Source organism: Hyaena hyaena, unplaced genomic scaffold, assembly GCF_003009895.1.
Source record: "Hyaena hyaena isolate Hyena2069 unplaced genomic scaffold, ASM300989v1 scaffold_724, whole genome shotgun sequence".
Lineage (NCBI taxonomy): Eukaryota > Metazoa > Chordata > Mammalia > Carnivora > Hyaenidae > Hyaena > Hyaena hyaena.
The window spans coordinates 768101-789610 of NW_024081354.1; the positions used below are offsets into that span (position 1 = coordinate 768101).

The 21510-nt window shown below is 43.3% G+C and overlaps 1 protein-coding gene and 1 pseudogene across 1 annotated transcript in view; both read right to left on the reverse strand.

Annotated features, from left to right (window-relative positions):
* The window catches only part of FLACC1 (flagellum associated containing coiled-coil domains 1), a 39556-nt gene that overhangs the window by 15231 nt on the left and 2815 nt on the right, over positions 1-21510 (reverse strand). The window contains exons 2-8 of the mRNA XM_039217818.1: positions 15509-15663; positions 13446-13520; positions 7675-7723; positions 6103-6236; positions 4769-4862; positions 3048-3109; positions 1190-1287 (exon numbers count right to left, since the gene is read on the reverse strand). Of these exons, the coding sequence (XP_039073749.1) occupies positions 1190-1287; positions 3048-3109; positions 4769-4862; positions 6103-6236; positions 7675-7723; positions 13446-13520; positions 15509-15621 (625 nt within the window). The 5' untranslated portion in view covers positions 15622-15663. The remainder of the gene's footprint in view (positions 1-1189; positions 1288-3047; positions 3110-4768; positions 4863-6102; positions 6237-7674; positions 7724-13445; positions 13521-15508; positions 15664-21510) is intronic.
* LOC120220697 lies at positions 20089-20170 on the reverse strand (annotated as a pseudogene).

Below are 21510 nucleotides of genomic sequence, written 5' to 3' on the forward strand. Positions count from 1 at the left end.
TACTCTTCCTTCACCTCCAACTCATCCTCTAGGTGTTAAAACCATGTTGTAACTCAGGAATCATACTGGGGGCTTTTTAGAAATCCAGATGCCTGTCCTCCTATCCTTACTCCCCACCCAGCCAAACCCACTGAATTGAGGTCTCAGGGGAGAGGCCCAGTGTCTGTGGATAATATGCTTCCCAAGTGATTCTGATGCACACCAAATGTGAGAACTAATCCCTGGGGGTAAGCCTACATCCGTGGGGGAAAGAGGAGCAAAACCCTGTAGTATGCATCTGCTTCTCTCTTTTTAAAGCAGTTTTATTTATTTTCTATTATTTATTTTTCAGAGAGAGAGAGAGACAGAGTACACGCAAGGGGAGGGGGCAGAGAGAGGGGGAGGGAGAGGATCCAAATCAGGCTCTGTGCTGTCATTACAGAACCTGACATGGGACTCAAACCCACAAACCGTGAGATCATGACCTGAGCCAAAGTTGGACACTTAACCACCCAGGCACCCCTGCTTCTCTCTTTTTAAAGCAATGTTTTCAGCGTATGTTGATTTTGAAAATGACACATGTTTTCTTTAGAAAATTGGAAAATCAGCAAGCTATAGATATCCTCTTTTTAAAAAGTAAGGAAAAGTAAAGGGAGATTATAGAATTTCCCCTTCTCCCTGTGGAGATTAGTCTGTAATCTCAAAATCTCCAAGGCAAATAATGGGATAAGTGGCCAACAGAACTCTTATGCATTATAAAGCCATATAAATCATAGTGTGTCCATTATAATAGAATAAAACACCACCATTTTACAGATGATGTAACTTGCTAAATTACAATAGTATTATATTTGTAGAATTAAAAAATATTTTTAAAAAGTGCTTTCACATTCTAATCTCTCTGATAAAGGCAGGTATTATTGTCTTTAATTCTTAGGCAGAATAAATGAGACTCAAGGAGATTAAGAACTTGCTCAGATCCTAACACTTGGTTGCAGGCCAGTCTATCTCTTGGGCATAGGAGGGACATTGGTGATGCGGTTTTCCTCTTTTCAGTATTTCTCAGTCACTGCCTGTCTCTGAGCTTTAGGAGGACATCTGGAGAGCGTAGCCACAGCCCATCCATGGCCACGGGAGTTCCTTGTTCCTAGACCCCCATGGTCAGTCTCTCACCCTTCACCATAGTCATTCTCCCCAGTTCAGACCATACCTAGTTTTTCTTGGGCAGCCAGCTTCTCTGCCTTCAGTGTTGCTTTGTAGCTGTTTTCCAACTGACTGAGCTCTGCTGCATGAGCCTCTTTGAGCTCCCTGTGAGACCCCGGGAGAAGTCCACAATCAGTGAAAAGAAGTCCAGAGCTGAGCTATTACACTCAGTTGATCCTACCTTTCCCCCCTCACACAGGAAGCTGTGGGTAGCCTGCAGAGCCCTCACTTCCTGACTCATTCTCCTGGCATCCACCCAGAAAAAGGTGAGGACCTGTTTTTGCCATTATTTTTTAAAAAATTTTTTGATGTTTATTTATTTTTGAGAGAAAGAGACACAGAACATGAGCAGGGAAGGGCAGAGAGAGGGAGACACAGAATCTGAAGCAGGCTCCAGGCTCCGAGCTATCAGCACAGAGCTTGATGTGGGGCTCAAACCCACAAACTGTGAGATCATGACCTGAGCCGAAGTCAGATGCTTAACTGACTGAGCCACTTAGGTGCCGCAACCAACCATTATTTTGAATGGAGCCGGTGGGGCCCATAGACTCCCTGCTAACAGCACAGTATTTGTTTATGGCTGTCTTGGGAAACTGTAGGCTGCATTAGCATCCAGGATAATTTTAGAGCCCAGGGTCTCTTTAGCCTCCATTCCAGGAGGCAGAAGCTGGCAGTGTTCAAGATGAATGTTAAAATGAAAGCCTGTATGAGCTGTCAAGCCAAGAGAAGACATGGAGGAACATTAAGTGCATAATATTTAAGCTACTAAAACCAGTCCATAAAGCCTATGTACTATACAATTCCAACTATATGATATTCTGGAAAAAGCACAGCTGTAGAGACAGTAAAAAGATCCATGGTTGCCAAGGGTTAGTGGGAAGGGAGGGATGAATGGGCAGAGTACAAAGGATTTTCAGGGAGGTGAAACTACTCTGTATGATACAGTAATGGTGGACACATGTCATTATACATTTGTCAAAACCCATAGGATGTATAACACCAACAGTGAACTGTAATGTAAACTATGGACTTCAGGTGATAATAATTTATCAATGTAGGTTCATCGATTGTAACAAATGCATCACAGTAGTGCAGGATGTTAATGATTATTTAGGTTGTGCAGGTGTGGGGTCAGGCTGTCTGTGGGAATTCTTTGTACTTTATGCTCTATTTTACTGTGAACCTAAAACTGCTCTAAAAATAATGAAAGCTATTATATAACAAATATATTATTTATTATAATTTTTTGAAAGCAAGTCTGTGACTCAATGAGGTGTACTCATTGAGTGTACTCTGCTGGGACTTCTGAGGCTGCTCTGGTGCCCAGCAAGTAGCCTGGAAGGAGGCTTTGAGGTTTCCTCACCTACACAGGCAACACATTTCCTCTTACTTCCCCTTGGCTTGTCTTTGTGGTTTTGGCTTCTGCTCCTCCCATACCTTCTTCCCATTCTGCCCAGGTCCTGGGAGTAGCCAGGGACAGTAGAGATGACTGGACAAAAAAGAGGAAGAGAAAGAGTGGGAGGAAGTGAAGAGGCAGGGGAAATGGGAGGAGGAGCCTGGGCTGAAAACAACAGTTGTTTGTCACAGAAATTTCATAGAGAACGAAAACTGGCTCTCCTCAGCAATCAACAGAAAGGAAGATTATACTTGAAATGAAGTAATTGGATCAGAAAGTGCAAAACCAGGAATGACCTTCTCTGTGCTACATTTTGGTGGCTTCAAATCAAACAATCCTGTCCATTTCCCCCATCCCTGCCTACCCAGCTCCATTTGGCACTGTCTGAAATCCCAGTGAAATAAAACCTTGCAGGGAAGCAGGAGTCTTAGGGCCTTCAGCACACAGGGGCTTGTGCTAGAAAGCGTACCTGTTCTTGTTTTCGAAGTTCTGCCGCATCTCAGCACAGCGGAGATCCATTTCATCAGAGAGCTGGAAGCAACGTGGCATTAATGATATAGGATTGAGGACCCCACTCTCACTGCAGTCTGCAATTTCTGAGAAGCCTTCCTGTTCATGGGGAGTGCTCTACTCCCCACACTCTCCTCTTTGTGTTCTGCGGTCCCAGAGAGCACATCACTACACGGAATGGAGCAATCCCTGCCTTGGTCTATTGCTGTTTGGTATGTGATCAGTTCATAATGTTGGTGCACAGAAACCATCTGTTTCACTAATTGGTTTTACGGGCAGGTCTGGTCTCTTTGCTGGACAGTAATCTCTTTCTAAGATCTTGGCCTTTAGATTTCTTTAATATGTAATTCAATTAAGTAATCATCTATTGAGCAAAGAGGTTGGCCTGGAAGAGCCAAAGAGGCCTAAGACTCAAACCCTACACCTTCAATGAACTTAAAATCTGGTGTTAATAAATTCTCTTTGTCAGAAAAGTGTGTTACCACAGGCAAAATTTGCTGATTTCCAGGTGACCTTCCATTTTTAACACATCAGATTCTCTGGTTGGTGTCTCAGGAGGAAAGGACACTTTCAGACTAGTCAGCACCTGCTGCCAACTGAGACAAAAGGGTTCAGGGTTCTCTCTGTCCCTCTCTGACTACTCACCAGCAGCCAGCACCACAGCTGGGTCTTCCACAGGGTCACACAAGAATTTGGGACATTCACAGGTGAAAGAACTTTAAGTATCACAATATGAGGTCCCTGCATGGAAATAATCTCTAAATAGGACTTTAGCAGGGCCAATGATTCAGTGAATTAAAATGTGCATGTTGCCCAATAATCCACCATTGATGACTGATCTCACAGAACTTATGTAATTTCCTGAGCCTTAATTTCCTATCTGTAGAAGTAGACCACAAACCTGGCAGGGTTTTCAGATAAATATAGTAATGAATCAATAGTAGGGGAGGTCTCAGTGTGAGTCACAAGCCTGGTCACTGTAGGATTCAGACACATCTGGGGCATGTCAGAGAGTGAGGGGAGGGCCTGAAGGATTTCAGTAACAACAGGCAAGTAGAGTGTGGGGGGAAGCTGTTTCTGAGCATTGCTCTGGTTTTTTGCTCCAGCTCAGGCCAGCAGGCATCCCTGCCTGATGTGAGGAAGAAGAGACTGTGATAAAACAGAGGGTAAATCTAAAGGAGGTGTCACCAAAATCCCCGGGAAACACAGAGAGTATAAATTGACCTCAGCAAATTCTGAACTGGGCTTTGCAATTTTAGCAGCACCAGGAAGTGGGTACTGAAAGGTTCTGGGTGCATTAACTGCACTATTGCCATTAGGAAGAGCCTCAGCACCCTCTGAAGTTTAACTCTCCACAGCAAGCCTGACGTGAAATGGCCACACCTCTGGTATGGTGAGGTCAGTAGCAATGAACACACTGCAGGCACCTGAAGAACTCCAAGAAATTGAGTTAGGCTTTGAGGATAGATTTAAGTTCTTGCAGTTATAGATGAGGATGGAATCAGAGAAATCCTACTGTGTAGCCATGGTCCTATCTTCAGAGCTGTCACCTAGATAACATGGCTCCTGTGAGTAAAGTGCTTGGCATCTTGCCTGGAACATAGCAGGCGATCTAAAAAAACACAAAAAACAGTCTTTCCCCTACCCATAGAGATGTCAGCTAACTCAAGAATCACTCACCAGTTTCTGGGCAGAATGATGGTCTCTGTTCATTTGCTCAATGATCACTGTCAACTCTGAGATCTGCTCTTGTAGGTCAGTAATGATATCAGTCCTACGGGATAAGGAATTCTTCTATCATCCTCAGAGCTTCCATTCTGTGCCAGTCAGGTACCTCCCTGTATGTGACTATCTCTGGCTTGGTAAGAGTCAGGCCATGTTCGGCAACTGCTCCATTATCATGGGGTTCAGGAGAGGGGTGGAAGGGTAGTCTGGGAGAAGGAATTAGGCAGCAGGGTGAATTGAACCCCAGACTCAGCCCTTTTGGGTAAGCTAGCCTGAAGTGGGGGGTGTGAGTAGGTGGAGGAGTGGATTGGTTACCTGTTGTATACAAGGGAAAGAGGAATATGTCAAAGATCTATCAGGGTTTGACCTTGATTCAGTAATGACTGTTGAAATGGAGGAGGAATAATTCAGAGTATTAGGAAATGGGAAAGGTGGGAGATGGATTGATGCTGACAGGGAATCATAGACAAGGAATGGTCCAGACACAAGACAAAGAGGGGATTTCAGAGCATGGCTTTCAGAATAGATAACAATTTTCTGTGTTTCTGGGTCTGGAGCCTCCATGATGTCTATAAGTTATTTAGCTCTATTTGGTTGAGCTGGAGTAGACAGGGCAGTAGGCAGTGACGTGTGCAGTGAGAGAGAGATGGTCCTCCATTCAACAAGGTGAGGAAACAAGAGAGGATGTAAGAGGAGACAGGGGGAGAGAAGCATGAATGAGATCTAGGAAGTAGAATGGAAAGGATGTGGGAGTTGACTTTACATGGTATCGGAGGATAGAGCTGGTAGGGCCTGAATGACAGAGGATGGATGTACTGTGCTCAACTAGGGTAGACTCAGCTAGAATATTCCATGCTGTGCCTCCCAGAGGCACGAGCTCAGGGACATCTTTTGGCATAATGAGAAAGGGATGCATACTCAGTCCCCACCCCCCCCAAACCCTGACTTTCCTCTTACTTTATATCTTCCAAATTCAGACTATTTTATGAATATTTCATCTGTTCATCACCTCTAAGAATAATTGCTTTCCTTTAGTACAAATTATACTATACCCAATCACTTTTCAGATCAGCTGCCTGACCTGACCTTCATCTTGTCTCAAATGGAATCAGGGCAGAAAGGTGGGTGTGGAGAGGAGCAGCACAGGGATGAGGAGAGAAGCGACTTTATAGCACCTTCAGAACAGAGACCCTGTGCATTGGGCATGGAAGTTAGGAGCTTCTCCTTAAGGCCAGGCCAAGCCCAACAGGGATAGCTCTGAGGAGCCAGATTAGGTCCAAGGGAATTACCTGGAAATTTTGACTCTGTCCATGATCTCTGATGACGACCCCTTTTTCTTATCAAACATTTCATCTCCCAAGGTGACAGAAATCTGCTCCCTGTTTCGAATGAGGCGATAGCCAGGTGACACGTTTATCACTTCCTGGGCATCAAGGTGGAAGGTAAGATAACGTTGCAGAGTTGGAGTGCAGAGATTCCTCCAAATCTTCCACTAGAGTGCTACTCACATCTTAAACACAGAGACATGAGGTGGGATTCCAGAGCCCAAGTCCTCCTGTGCACTTCTCCAGTTACCACTTACCCTCATACCTCCAGCCCAGATTTCTCTCCTGAGATCCAGTGTCAAGACTCATACAGTTCCTGGATGTTCCCAAGACTTCTCGAGCTCAACATGTGCAGCCCTAAGTGCTGACATCCCACTTGGCACTCTGCCCCAAGCCTTGTGTCTTATCTGCATTCTCCACATGACCAGAGGCCAGAAGGCAGTCCGACGCCATGAAAATTGCTCAGTTTTGGGAATTAGGCCTGAGTTCAAACCCTGGTTCTGCCCCTAAGTATAGTTATTCAACATCTGTGTGCCTCAGTTTCCTCATCAGAAAATTAGGATAACTCTTTCTCAAAGGGTTTTTATGAAGAAACCCAAAATAACACGAGAAAGTGTCGAGCACAGTTATGAAATAGACCAGGATAAGATCGTGCCTTCTAGACTTGTGCAGGACACCCCTATGGCACCACAAGCCCTGTCATTGTTATTGCCTAAATGCACGCCAGCTTCCTCTTCTCCTCCCTACATTCTGACCCTGGAACAGCCTAAGGCCACCCTCATCTTTCTCTTTGGTTTTGGCCATACCTGCCCAGCTGGCCTTCCTGCCTTCATTCTGGCTCCCCTAAACTTCATCATCCTTTCCGTCTGGAGGGCAATTACATTTTGTTTGTTTATTTTTTTTTTTCCTGACTATTAAGGAAATGTATCATCCTTGTTTAAGGGGAAAAAAAGAAATTAGGTAAAAGCAGGTAGTAAAAAGCACCAGTATTATCCCATCAGACAAAGTTTAATGTTTTTTTCTAGAATGTAAATCTTACCTGGTGCTGTGCCTGTATCAGACCCATGAAGGCTCCCAGACACCAGAAGGATTAGGCCCAAACTCCTAGGCAGCTATCTAGATCCTCCTAGGTTTAGTCCCCATCCCTTTCTCCAGCGTGGTCCTGGCCCCACCCCCTCAAGTGCCCTGTTGTTCCTCCCCCAGCATTTGTGGGTTCCCCTGTGTGGCGGTGGGATTCTGGCACGTGGACATGAGCTGTACCCTGGCCTGGACTGGCTGTCAGTGTCTGGTTTCCTTGGCACATTCTTCTTGCCATACACAAGGTAGTAGAGAGTGGAAATTATACGCCCTCTTTGGGGTCTGGCTCAGCTGAGTTCAAGTCCTTTTTCTGCAACTTACCAGCTACGTTATATGCAATAACGATAGCCCCTCCTCATAGGATCGTTGCAAAGATCCAATGAGGCAGGTACATGTGAAAGGCCTGTGTCTGCACTCAATAAATGTTAGTCCCTTTGTCCCCTTCATGTTTTTACTCACATAAGGTAATTTATTGCTCTCCTCTTGTTTTCCTAAATGGGTTTTCACTCTGCAACAGAAAGGCATGTTCAGAAAGCAATCAGGGAATAAAGAGAAGTTCAAAGCTTCTCTTTGCTTATCTGTATTTGCTTATCTCACTGCTTATCTGTAAAAAGTGACATTACCAGGATGATCTCTGAGGCCCCTTTCAGCTCTGAAATATTCTACTCAGGAACTAAGGAATGTTCAACGATCCCGAGATCATTGGTATACAGATTGCGATAAAAAGGCAGGAAGTAAAAAAGTGGGGAATTGACTAGTTATGCCTATTAGAACCACTCCTAAAATAAGGGTCAAGAGTCCCAGACAGAATCCAAAGGGCCCTCCTGTGGTGCATAATCTCAGATGCACACACTAGTGACATTAACGTTGTCTGCACAAAAGCCTTTCTTATTTGTATCAGAAATTAGTGATAGGAAACAAGAAATGGTCAGTATTGTAGATTCAGGATAAGTAAATGGTTAATCCTGGTCATAATGAGTTGCTGTTTTCAGGTGTAGAAATGTGAACATATCAGGTATCCAAATATCAAGTGTATTTGTAAGAAACCTCACCTGGAAGGTTGAAAAGATTGGAATAAGAGTAATCAGCTTCTGATGTGCTGACAAGAAGACTAGTTCGGCTTAGGTATATGGAGCTAAGGCCTTTCCCCTCTGCCTCAACACACACTCACATACAATCAGGCAACTGCTGTGAAGAGAGACAACCAAAAACTGATGTAGCAGTTCCATTTTCTCCATGATCAAAACAACCACAATATCTTTAAGGGTTGTGGAGTGGTTACCAGGGTGAGGCTGTTCCAAAGTCAGCTGGGTATGGGGTGTGGGGTTGGGAGGATTTTTCTTGGTGGAGGCAGTTCCACCTTGGCTAATAAAGTCTGATTTTGATCCCACATCTCCCATCCCCAAATGAGGCCTCCAGAGAGGCACTGAAGACTCCCTTGAGAAAACCAGCCCAAGGATTTGGCTACTGCAGATACTATTATTTTAACTGGGGAAAACATCACTCTGTGTGTTAAAAAATGGGCATGAGTACACAGTATACTTTGATAATACAATGGGATTCATATGTAATTTAAAAGATTTAAAACCACTTAAAACACAACTCCGTTCTTATCAACCATTTGCTCCCATTCAAAACCAGAAACTCTTTACAATGCTGATTTTGTTTACTTCCTCTGAATTTAGGAAAGCCCTGGGATGATGGTGGTGGGATAGTGGGGGAATCACTGAGTAGCCTGGATCTCTTTAAAAAGGTGGCCATAGGGGCACTTGGGTGGCTCAGTAGGTTAAGCATCCGACTTCAGCTCAGGTCATGATTTCGCAGTTCCTGGGTTCGAGCTGTGCGTCAGGCTCCGTGCTGACAGCTAGCTCAGAGCCTGGAACCTGCTTCGGATTCTGTATCTCCCTCTCTCTCTGACCCTCCCCTGCTCACTCTGACTCTCAAAAATAAATAAAAAACATTTAAAAAATTAAAAAAAAAAAAAAAAAGGTGGCCATAGATTTAAGCTTATGTCTTTTTTTGTTCTTCGTAGATCTCCTGGAGCAGAGACCTTTCACAGTACTGCATTCGCCTCTGAACTGCTCAAAGGGTCAGAGTGCAGCTCCGTGGTTACTTAGTTTATTGAAATTGTATTTCTCTCTCTGAAAAATAAAAGGTATGGTCGATCCAGAATGACTCTCCTTGACTCTTTTTCCCCTTGTCAAGCTACTCAAATTACTCTGATTACACTAACCAAATTTTGATACTTCACTGATGTCAGTCAAAGCACTTCACATTTTCTCATTTAATAAATTCAATGAGTGGTTAATGGATACAAATCACAGTGCTTCATACCAAGAGAAACAGAATGAGATGTGCTATTTGTTATTTAAGAAGAGAAAAATAGAGGCACATAAATACTGAAAATAGAAGAAGAAAAAGTTAAGTGCTACAAAGAATTGCAGATAAAGCAATTTGCCAACAATGTCTCCCAGTTGAGAGCGTTGGGCTTACTGCCATTTTTCAAGGCTTCTGGGAAATAAAAAAAAAAGTTACCCAAACATGGTTAAAACAGTTATGTTGTAGTTCATATTTATGAACATTGTACATTATATGTTTGCAAAATAAAAAAAGGATTCACAAAAAGGATGTAATTCACAAAGACTGTGTGTTTGAGGCTGGAGGCCCAAGTTAAAAGTTGACTGGTAAAGGGATTCTCATGTCCCTGTTTTTGGGTCATGTCAGCGTCTATCTGAGCCTCTTCATGATGGTGAGGGCAGGACCAGCTGGCCCTCCCACTCCTGGCTGCTCCGTTTCCCAGACTCACTCAGTGCTGACTCAATAGGACTTAGAGACTGGCTGCTGATGTAGAGTCCCCAGTAGCGTCTCACTAGAAAGTTATAAATACAATGAACAGGTCTTTGAATTGTAGGGGCACCTGCGTGGCTCAGTAGGTTGAGCGTCCGACTTTGGCTCAGGTCATGATCTCATAGTTTGTGAGTTCAAGCCCTGCACCAGGTTGTGTGCTGACAGCTCAGAGCCTGGAGCCTACTTCGGATTCTGTGTCTCCCTCTCTCTATGTCCCTCTCTGGCTAGTGCTCCCTGAAAAATAAATAAGCATTTAAAAAATAAAAATAAATAAAAGTACCCACAAAGTGTCCCTCACCGTATTGCAATGGACCAGGACAGTGTTAGCAAGGGCTAATATGTGGGCAGAGTAGAGCTGTGGTGTGAAAGAGGTTGCTCCCAATAAGAGGTACTGGGAGACGGAGACCTTGAGCTTGACTATTAATATGGGTCAGATAAGACCTACAGGTGTGATCATGCTAGCAATGTGCTGTCACACAGAAGGCAGGCACTAAGGAACTGTTTCACCTACATGGCCATTCAATAGATGCCTTGTTATGAATGGATCCCACTCCAATCAGACTTTATCACCACTACCGATGACACCATGCTCTTCACGTCACTGATGACTTGCAGGCCACTAAAACCAACAGTATTTCTCAACCCTCATTTTAATTACTTACCAGCAGTTGTTGACACAGATAATAAGACCCTTCTTGGAACATTTTTGTCATTGCTTCCAAGATACCAGGTAGATGATTCTTCATCTAACTGACCACTCTCTGTCAGTCTCCTTTTTGGGGTCTCTCCAACCTCTCAGCATTGGAGTGTTTGGGGTCTCTGTTCTCCCATCTCTTCCTACCTCTGGCTCTACTCCACCTTGGAGATCTGGGCTGAGGGCTCTAAGTATCATGTATATGCCAATGACTATCAAATGTATATCTGAAGCCCAGACTTCTCTCTCAGACCCACTTTTCCAACTGCTTACTTGACATTGCCACTTGATAGTAAGAAGCATCTTACACTTCCTATGCTCAGGCCCTAACAAATGTCTCCCCACCCTCAGTCTGCCCCAATTGCAGAAAATAGCAATTCCATCCTTCCTATTGCTCAGCTCCAAATCTTGAAGTCATCCTTGACCCCTCTTTTGTTTTGTTCTCATACATAATACCCATTCCATTAGCAGATCCTACTGGTTTCTACCTTCAGAGTATATCCCAAATGGTACCACTCCTCACCACCTCTGCTATTTCCACCAGGCCCAAGCACCATCTTCTCTTGTTTGGGTCCTTACAATTACATCTTATCTGGACTCTGCTCCTACCCTTGGTCACTGTAGTCCATTTTCAACGCAGTAGCCAGATTAGCCTTTCAGAGTGACTGGTGGCTCAGTCAGGTAAGCATCTGACTCTTGATTTTGGCTCAGGTCATGATCTCAAAGCTTGTGGGATCAAGCCTGGCATAGGGCTCTGCGCTGACAGTATGGAACCTACTTGGGATTCTCTCTCTCTTCTTTCTCTGCCCCTCCCCTGCTCATGCTTTCCCCCTCTCTCTCAAAATAAATAAATAAACATTTAAAAAATTTGAAAAAAGATTAGTCGTTTCTAAATGCAAGCTGGATCATGTCACTCTTCTCAGAATCCTCTGATGGCTTCCCATCTGTTATGGGCTAAATGTGTTGTGTCCCCCCCAACATTTATATGTTGAAGCCCTAACCCCCACTACCTCAGAATGTGACAGGGTAGAAGATCGAGCCTTATGGGGGACTAAATTAAAATGAGGCCATGATGGTGGGCACTAATCCAACCTTACTGGTGTCCTTATAAGAGAGTTAGGACACACAGAGAGACACCAGGGATGTGCACCCGCAAAGAAAAGACCATGTGAAGGAGCGGAAAGTAGGTGGTCATCTGCAAGCCAAGGAGAGAGTCCTGAGAGGAAACCAACATTGTGGGCACCTTGGTCTTAAATTCCAGTCTTTAGAACTGTGAGAAAATAAATTTCTGTTGCTTAAGCCACAGTGTCTGTTTTTTTCTGTTTGTTTGTTTATGGCAGCGCTAGCAGCTAACGCACTGTCTCTTTCAAAGTAAAAGCCAAAGTCCTTATACTGGCAGCAAACTTTATTATATAAGTTTCCTATTGCTGCTGTAACAACTCACTACAAGCTAAGTGGCTTAACACAAAACCAACCCATTATCTTACAGTTCTAGAGGTCAAAGTCTGAAATGGGTCTCACCATTGGCAGGGTGATATTCCTCCTGGAGGCTCCACAGGAAAATATGTTTCCTGCTCCTAGAAGCTTCCTGTGTTCATAGCAGCATTTTTTTTCTCCATCAAAGCCAACAGTTGCATCACTCTGCTTCAACTGGCAATCTCCTCTTTCATGAACAGGGACCTTTGTGATCACATTGGGCTCATCCAATAATCCAGGATGATCTGTCCATCTCAATGTCCCATGATTTGCAAACATAATTCTGTCTACAAACTTAATTCCCCCTTGATGAGTAATAGAACATAACCATAGTTTCCAGGGATTAGGATTTCTCTTTGGGGGGCCATTATTCTGCCAACTATATTCATCATCTCTGCTACTTCTCTGACCTCATCTCTCTCTACTCTCTCCTCACACCCTCTACTCCTGCAACATGGGCCTCTTTGCTTTCCTAGAAAAGACCAACTGTGCCAAGCTGGTTCCCACTCAGGGCCTGGTATTTGTTGTTCCCTCTACCAGGAGTGCTAGCCTCAGATATCAGCAGGTTCCTGCTGTCCCTTTTACATAAGGATTTGCCCTAAACTTCCCATAGAAAATAACAACGCTGCCTTCACTATCCCCTCCTCCCTTTGCCTATGTTATATTCTACATAGTACTGGGGTGCATTGGATGTATTAACTTGTTTATGGTCATTTTCTCACTAGAATGTAAGCTCCAGGAGCAGAGACTCTGCTATAATCACTGTTGTCTCCCGGCACCTGAAGTAATGCCAAATAAGTAGTAGGGGCTTAATAAATATTTTCCAAATGAATACAAAGAAACATGCACATGCCTAAAACTAAGTTACACTTTTAAGCTTAACAAAATATGGATAAAAATTTAATTTAGGAGTAAAAACAGAGCTGCCATCTACAGAAAACCTTAGACATAGAACAGTAATCAGTAAAAGTGTAAGCCACCACCATAAATGCCTGGGAGGCTCCCCAAGGCTCTTTGTCTATGACATGCATCATGTATTGTTCCTTTTAAGGCAAGAAATAGTGGCTCTCAGGGGCATCCTAATTGAGAGCTTATTTGTTATGACTTTGAAAGTGGGTGCTAGGGCCACACAATTTGCATGTAGGATCTGAGGTTTGGGGGAAATCATTGTGGGTTCTGGCAATTCCTGCCCCACGAACATAAAAATACTTACTTTGGGGCAACAACAGGTTTTGCTGCTGGTGGAATGTAATTTTGTTTTTTTGCAGCTGGAGGAAGAGGAGTTAGCCTGAAAATGCAAAATAGATAATGAAAAAGAGAAAATAAATATTCAGAAACCTGTTTTAGCTTTCCCAGATTAGGTAGATCCCCATGATGACCCCAAATGAGAATATATGCTCTGACTGCTGAAATCTTTAGTCAGGAAGGTCTTGGGGGTGGTCTCTAGAAGAAGACTTGAGGGGGTTCACTTCCCAGGGGGTCCTGGGTTGGCAGCTTATCCCCCAGATCCCAAAGCTCTTTTCCCCCCATGGGGGGCTATGGGGTCCTTTATTTGGAAGCTGACCTTTCCCTGCTGCACAAACTTTGAGATGTCTTTGTTTTTATTTATTTACTTATTCATTCACCCATTTGTTTGTTTGTTTATATTGAGAGAGAGAGAGAGAGAGAGAGAGAGAGAGAGAGACAGGCAGGAGGGGGCAGAGAGGGAGGGAGGGAGAGAGAATTCTTTTTTTTTTTTTTTTACAAATAGTTATTGTCAAATTAGTTTCCACATAACACCCAGTGCTCATCCCCACAAGTGCCCTTCCCCATGCCCATCACCCCGTCCCCCCCACATCCATCAGTCCTCAGTTTTTGTCAGCATTCAAGAGTCTCTCATGGTTTGCTTCTCTCCCTTTCCCCCACCATTTCCCCCCTTTTTCTCCCCCTTGTTCCTCCGTCACATTTCCCCTAATCCTCCTATACATGCAAACATATGATATTTGTCCTTCTCTGCCTGACTTATTTCGCTCAGCATAACACCCTCAAGGTCCATCCATGTTGCTACACATGGCCAGATTTCATTGTTTCTCATTGCCATGTAGTATTCCATGGTATAGATAAACCACATCTTCTTGATCCATTCATCTGTTGATGGACACTTAGGCTCTTTCCATGTTTTGGCTATTGTGGAGAGTGCTGCTATGAACATTGGGGTACATGTGCTCCTATGCCTCAGCATTTCTATATCCCTTGGGTAAATTCCTAGCAGTGCTATTACTGGGTCCTAGGGGAGTTCTATTGTTAGTTTCCTTAGGAACCTCCACACTGTTTTCCAGAGGGGCTGTACCAGTTTACATTCCCACCAACAGTGTAAGAGGGTGCCCGTTTCTCCACATCCTCGCCAGCATCTCGTGTTCTCTGATTTGCTCATTTTAGCCACTCTGAGTGGTGTGAGGTGGTATCTCAGTGTGGTTTTGATTTATATTTCCCTGATGAGTAGGGATGCTGAGCATCATTTCATATGTTTGTTGGCCATCTGGATGTCCTCTTTGGAGAAGTGTCTGTTCGTATCTTCTGCCCATTTCTTTACTGGGTTGTTTGTTTTTTGGGTGTGGAGTTTGGTGAGTTCCTTATAGATTCTAGATATCAACCCTTTATCTGATATGTCATTTGCAACTATCTTTGAGGGAGAGAGAATTCTAAGCAGGCTTCATACTGTCAGCACAGAGTCTGATGTGGGACTTGAACCCACAAGCTGTGAGATCATGAACTGAGCCAAAATCAAGAGTTGGATGCTTGCTTAACCAACTGAGCCACTTGGGCACCCCTGAGACTTCCTTATTTAAAATGAAACTTAACAGAAGTTCATGGGGGAAGGGAAGGGGAAAAAATAGTTGCAAACAGAGTGGGAGGGAAGCAAGCCACAGGAGGCTTTTAAATACAGAAACAAACTGAGGGTGGATAGCAGGGTGGGGAGAGGGGGAAATGGGTGATGGGCATGGAGGAGGGCACTGGGTGTTGTATGTAAGCCAATTTTACAAAAAATTATATTAAAAAATAATACAAACAAAACCAAAAAGCCATATATATATAAATAAAATGACACTGAGTCTAAGCAGGACTGGTAAGAGCAATGTGCTGCCAACAGGCTGTCTGGGAAAGCTGTGCAAAGCTAGGCTTTCTGGCCTTCTTGGGATTTTGTTGCCTAGTTGGCTGTTTGGATATATTGAAGAGAAAGAGGTCTGCAAATGAAACTCAAAAGGCCATGTTCTACTCCATCCATATAATCCTTACTTGGGCTTCCCTGTGAAGGTCTTGGTTGGTGGCTGAGGGGTCTTGATTAGCTTCCGTGGTCCCAAGTTCCAAGGGTCCCAGCAGGTGCAGTAGATGAGAGGGTTGGGGTACATGGCTGGAGGTCAGGAGGAGTCTTGGCTACTATTTCGGGAGGTTCTGGTTGAAGTGAGAAAATAATATCAGAGACTGAACACCATTCAGAGTCAAAGCAACACTTAGAGACAAATTAGGAAGGACCCACCAAAAGCCCAAGTACAGATGATAAATTCTGAGAGCTGGTTATTTGGTGCAGGGTCTTGACTATAGAATAACATCTCGCCCCTAAAAACCCAGTGGACTTGACTTGAAAGCAATTTAAAATTTGTCATCATTGAGTGCATACTGTGATCCAAGGATACAATAAGTGGTCAATTATTGTTGTCCCAATTTTACAGATGAGGATACTGAAGCTCAGAATGATCACAGAGGTAGCAAAAAACTCCTAGGCCCTTCTTCCATCAGGCCACATTAGTTCTCACTGAAATGAGAAATCTCTACAGTAGATCTTGCACAGAACTTCCTGAAAAATTAACTCTGTTGCTCAATTACATTGCAAATGAATGTCTCAATTTCTCATCCCTGTTCACCTGCTTAAATTATAGATCAAAACTCTTCCTTCTTGGCTCCATAAAAACAAAGTCAAAAATCCCCATTATAAAGGTCTGTGTGAAAGACAACCATTAGATAAACATGAAGACTTGACCACACTTGTTTATCTTCTTTATTTTCCAGAACCCCACAAAAATGGTAGTACAGGATTGTGAGATAATAGAAAAAGTATATTGGTCTCTGCCCCCAGTTCCTGACACAGGGCTCCAGAAAACCTTGTGAATCCCTAAGTGATAAGAGCACTAGGAACATCTGTTGTTCTAATGAACAACTCTGGGTGGGCTCTGGGATGGGAGCTAGTCACCAGAAAAACCAAGACATGTTTAAAAACTTGGAGATACCAGCCTCAGCTTCTGCCCCCATCCTCCTGGGAGGGGAGAGGGGCTGGAAATGGAGTTAATAACTGATCATACTGTGCGGAAGCCTCCATAAAACTCTCAGCAGTATGGGATTTGGTGAAATTGGGATTGGCAAAGACATCCACACTCAGGGGGATGACACACCCTGACTCCATGAGGACAGAAGCTCCTATGCTTGGGACTCTCCCAGACTGCTCAACGTATGCATTGCTTCGTCTGGCTGCTCATCTGTATCGTTTAGCATATCCTTTAATAAACTGGTAAATGCAAGTAACTGTTTTCCTGAGTTCTGTGAGCTGATCTAGTAAATTAATTGAACCCAAGGAGGGTCACAGAAACCTCTGATTTCTAGCTGATTGGCCAGATGCACAGATGAAAACCTGTATTTGTCATTAGCATCTTTGGTGGGGGTGGTGAGTACAGTCATGTGGGATTGAGTCGTTACCTGTGGGACCTGGTGTTATCGCCAGGTGGATGGTGTCAGAATTGAGGACACCAGCTGGTGTTACAGAGAATTGCTGGATGGGGGGGAAACCACATACATCTGGTGTCACAAGTGTTGTGAATATGGTAGTCATGAGAGAACAAAGAAGGCACACAGGAGGAGAACTGATTTTTCTCCTAATTCGAGGACTGAAAGAGGTTTAATTTGACAAGAACAGGGAGAATGGGAAAAGAAACAGAATTGCACCAGGACTGTCCATGCAAGTTCGACACATTAACTCTCCTATCAGCACACTATAGGAAGCTGCAGCCTACTGCAAAATGGGTACGAATCAGAAGGGGCCAATTCCCACAGTGAAGGCCTCTAAAGACTCAGGACATGGAACTGGTAGATTATTGGATAACACTGATAGGCCTTTGGCAGATCTGTTGGAACACACAGTAGGCCAGATAATGTACCCTCCCCCCAAAACATGTCCATGTCCCCATCCTTGGAACCTGCGGATACATGCAACAAGAGGACTTGCAGCTGTGATTAAGTCAATGCTCTTGAGAAGGGAGATTATCTCAGATTATCTATGTGGGCCCAAGGTAATCATAAACCTCCTTATAGAGGGAGGGTCAGAGTTAGAGAAGAAAATATGGTGGTGGAAAAGGAGGTAAGAGTGGTTGAGGAAAGATCACAAGCCAGGATTGTGGCCACCTCTAGAAGCTGGAAAAGGCAAGGAAATGATTCTCTACCAGAGACTCCAGAAAGAACCAAGTCTTGCCAACACCTTGATTTTAAGCCAGTAAAGCCCATTTCAGATATTTGACCTCAGAACTAGAGAATAAATTCGTATTATTTTAAACCACTAAATTTGTTACAGAGCAGTTATAATAGGAAACAGAACAATTGGGGTGATATTACTAATAGAAACGTAGAAATCTAGGGAGTCTGGGTGGCTCAGTCAGTTAAGTGTTCAACTCTTTTTTTGTAAAAAATGTGGGTTGTGTTTTTTTTTAAATGTTTTATTTATTTTTGAGAGAGATAGATAGAGACAGCATGAGCAGGGGAGGGTTGGAGAGAGAGGGAGACACGGAATCCAAAGACAGGCTCCAGGCTTTGACGTAGCTGCCACCACAGAGCTTGACGCAGGGCTGGAATCCATGAACCGTGAGATCATGACCTGAGCTGAAGTTGGACGCTTAACTGACTGAGCCACCCAGGCGCCCCAAGTGTTCAACTCTTGATTTCAGCTCAGGTCATGACCTCACAGTTTATGAGATTGAGCCCGAAGTCAGGCTCTGCACTGAGCGTGGAGCCTGGCTGGGATTCTCTGTCTCCCACTCTCTCTGCCACTCCCCTGTTCATGCTCTCCCACTCTCTTTCAAAATAAATAAATAAACATAAAAAAAAAAAGAACGTAAGAATCTAAGAAAATAAAAATTATGTAATGACTCTAGGTTAAAAATATTATGTGAGAAAGTAAACATAGTTATAGTAAGGTATACTATCATATATGTTAATATAAACACTTAATCATTTAAAAAAAAGTTAATTTTTACTGCAATGGAAGAGCAGGGGAGGGAATGGAGGGAGGATATATGTGCTAAATCCTCATCTACCACACCAGGAAGTCAACAGACAATGTCTAAAGCTAAAAAGCGACAAATGGAGTGGAGGCAATTATTCAGAAGTATGATGTTAAATTCCAAAAGAAATAGTTACAAGAGTTGAAAATAGTTGCCACTAAGGAGGCTGCTAAAGAGTAGAACTCAGAAGTGAGGGGCAGGGAGTGGTGGCAAAATCTCTAACTTTCCATTAATAAACTTGGAACACAATTTAATTTTTAAATGATATCAGTGGATTGTTTGATAAAAAATAAAAACCAATACCAAAAAATGTTAGGAGAACCAAAGACCAACAGAAGGATTACAATGATAGCAGATTTCACTCAAATTTCCAAGTCAGTTACTGGTTTCCAATAGTGCCCTAGAATAAATTTGCTTAAGAATCAGCTGAAAAATGAAACAAATGTTTTTCTGTAGCATGACCGATGCTTGAGAAACCCGGCTATGTGGTCTAATGATTTTTAGAGCTAAAGGGAATCAGAACTTGAGTCAATTTTACAGATGAGGAAATTGAAACTCAAAGAGATGAAGTGATTCCTGGGCCACCTGTAAATGCTCATTTAACAGCAAAAATACTTACAGACCCTTGCTGTGAGTACTGTGCTAGATGCTGGGGGATACAGAACACTTGCACTATGTCCTTAGGGAAACTGTGGTCAGGAGGGTACCATCAGAAAGGGAGCTGAAAGGCCAGAGATGTGGCCCTGGAAGAAAGGCAGAATGTGCAGGTGGAGGTAGGTACAGAACGGGCTGGGCCCTGGTGCTGGGTGGAACCAAGGTCAGGGCCAGAAAGAGGCCAAGAAAATGGGTAAGCAGTGAGGGCCTAAAGACCAGATGACAAGGCCGCCATATGTAGCTGTCTGCATTCTGCTGTGCATGGGGACCTAGTCAGGAGATCTCAGGGACACAGCGTCAGAGAAGCAGTTGGGGTGGAGTGTCCTAGCCAAGAAGATGATGCCACAGGGGCTAGGATTCAGGCGAGGGTCTGAAAGGAAGATGCAGCAAGAGCAAGAGGGAGGCTTTGCTGGTGCTTTGGACCTTGTATCTGCTTCCTGCAAGGACAGGGGCCAATCCTGAACTTAGGGGACTTAGCGGGAGTCCCTGGCACAAAAAGTGAGAGGTTGAGGAGGCCAGCTCCAAGCAACTGCCTTCTGTATTCAGTTTCTTGCATGCCCAACCGGACTGTGTGGTTCTTGAAGGGCAGGACTCCACTATGTCATTCTATGTGTCCCCATGGAGCCTGGCAAAGAGATTTGGCCACAATGGTATTTGATAAATATTTGTTGTCTACTAAACTGAATGGCTGTAACCACAGGGACTGAGTCAACAAGGAGAAAGGAGATCCACAGATGAACTGCAAAAATGTAACCATTGTTACAATGTTATGGATATTAAAAATTAGAATTAAAGAACCAAAATGATTGGTAAATTATTGAAGAGTAATATTGAAGTAAAATATTGAAGAGTTTTACATAGATTTTAGATGATTATTTTAAAGCCTATGGGAACACAAAGAAATGCTTAAGAACAAAGATATAAAATGATATATATGCAATAGATACAACACTTGATCTTAGCCAAAAGGCTGAGAAGTGATATATGCAATAGATACAATTACATACAAGTATGAACCTATATGTACAAAAGCTAGAAAATAATGTAGTAAAAGATGAAAATTGGGTCAGAATATCAGGATTATGGTTTTTTCTCCCTCCACAATATTGTTAATTTACTTTTTATTTTAAAGTTTACTCATTTTGAGAGAGAGAGTGAGAGAGAGCGAGCAAGCGGGGGAAGGAAAGAGGGAGAGAAAGAATTTCCAGCAGGCTCCAAAATGGGGCTTGAACTCACAAACTGTGAGATCCTGACCTGAATCGAAATCAAGAGTCAGACACTTAACTGAGCCACCCAAGCGCCCCCCTCAACATTCTTTACTAAAATTTTCCTTGCGTTTTTGAGTCAGGTGGGCCTGATTTTGCATGACAGCTCCTCTGCTTCACTGCTTGTAGGACCTCAAGACATTTACTTTTACTTTTCTGAGTCTTAGTTTCCTCATCTGCAAAATGGGGACATGGACGTTTATGCCTCACTGGGCTGTCACGCACAAGAAATGAGGCCACATCAGAAAAGCTCTTGGCATGCTACCTTGTATACATTAGGCTCTCAAAACCTGGTAACTGAGCTTAGGAATATTATAAACCCTAGTGATTTTTTTGGTATACAGAGCTTTTTATCTCTAATATTTGGAGATAATAGGTTTATTTTTGTATGTGTTAAACTGAAATGGGCTCACTGTAAAGGAAATCATAATACAGGAAAGCCTCAGGGGCCAAAAATTATCTGAAGTACTAACACCTAGAGATGACCACTGAAAATATTTTGGTTAGTAATTTCTAGAATTATCTCTAAAAAACAGATTTAAGTAATTGTCCATAAATGGGAAAAACTATACATGCATGCTACGTACACTTTTAATCAGCATTTTCATGAACTTCTTTTAATGTCAATAACTGTAGAGATATCATCTGTTTTTAATGTTTATTTATTTCTGAGAGAGAGAGAGAGGCAGTGTGAGCAGGGAGGGTCAGAGAGAGAGGGAGACACAGAATCAGAAGCAGCTCCAGGCTCTGAGCTGTCAGCACAGAGCCCGACGTGGGGCTTTAACCCATGAACCATGAGATCATGACCTGAACCAAAACCAAGAGTTGAACTCTTATGTCACCCAGGTGCCCCGACATATCATCATTTTTTAAACTTCAGTTCACTGTGGAGAAATTTTTTTTTCCTAATAGTTTATTGTCAAATTAATTTCCACATAACACCCAGTGCTCATCCCCACAAGTGCCCTCCTTCATGCCCATTCCCCCTCCCCCCACATCCATCAGTCCTCAGTTTTTGTCAGCATTCAAGAGTCTCTCATGGTTTGCTTCTCTCCCT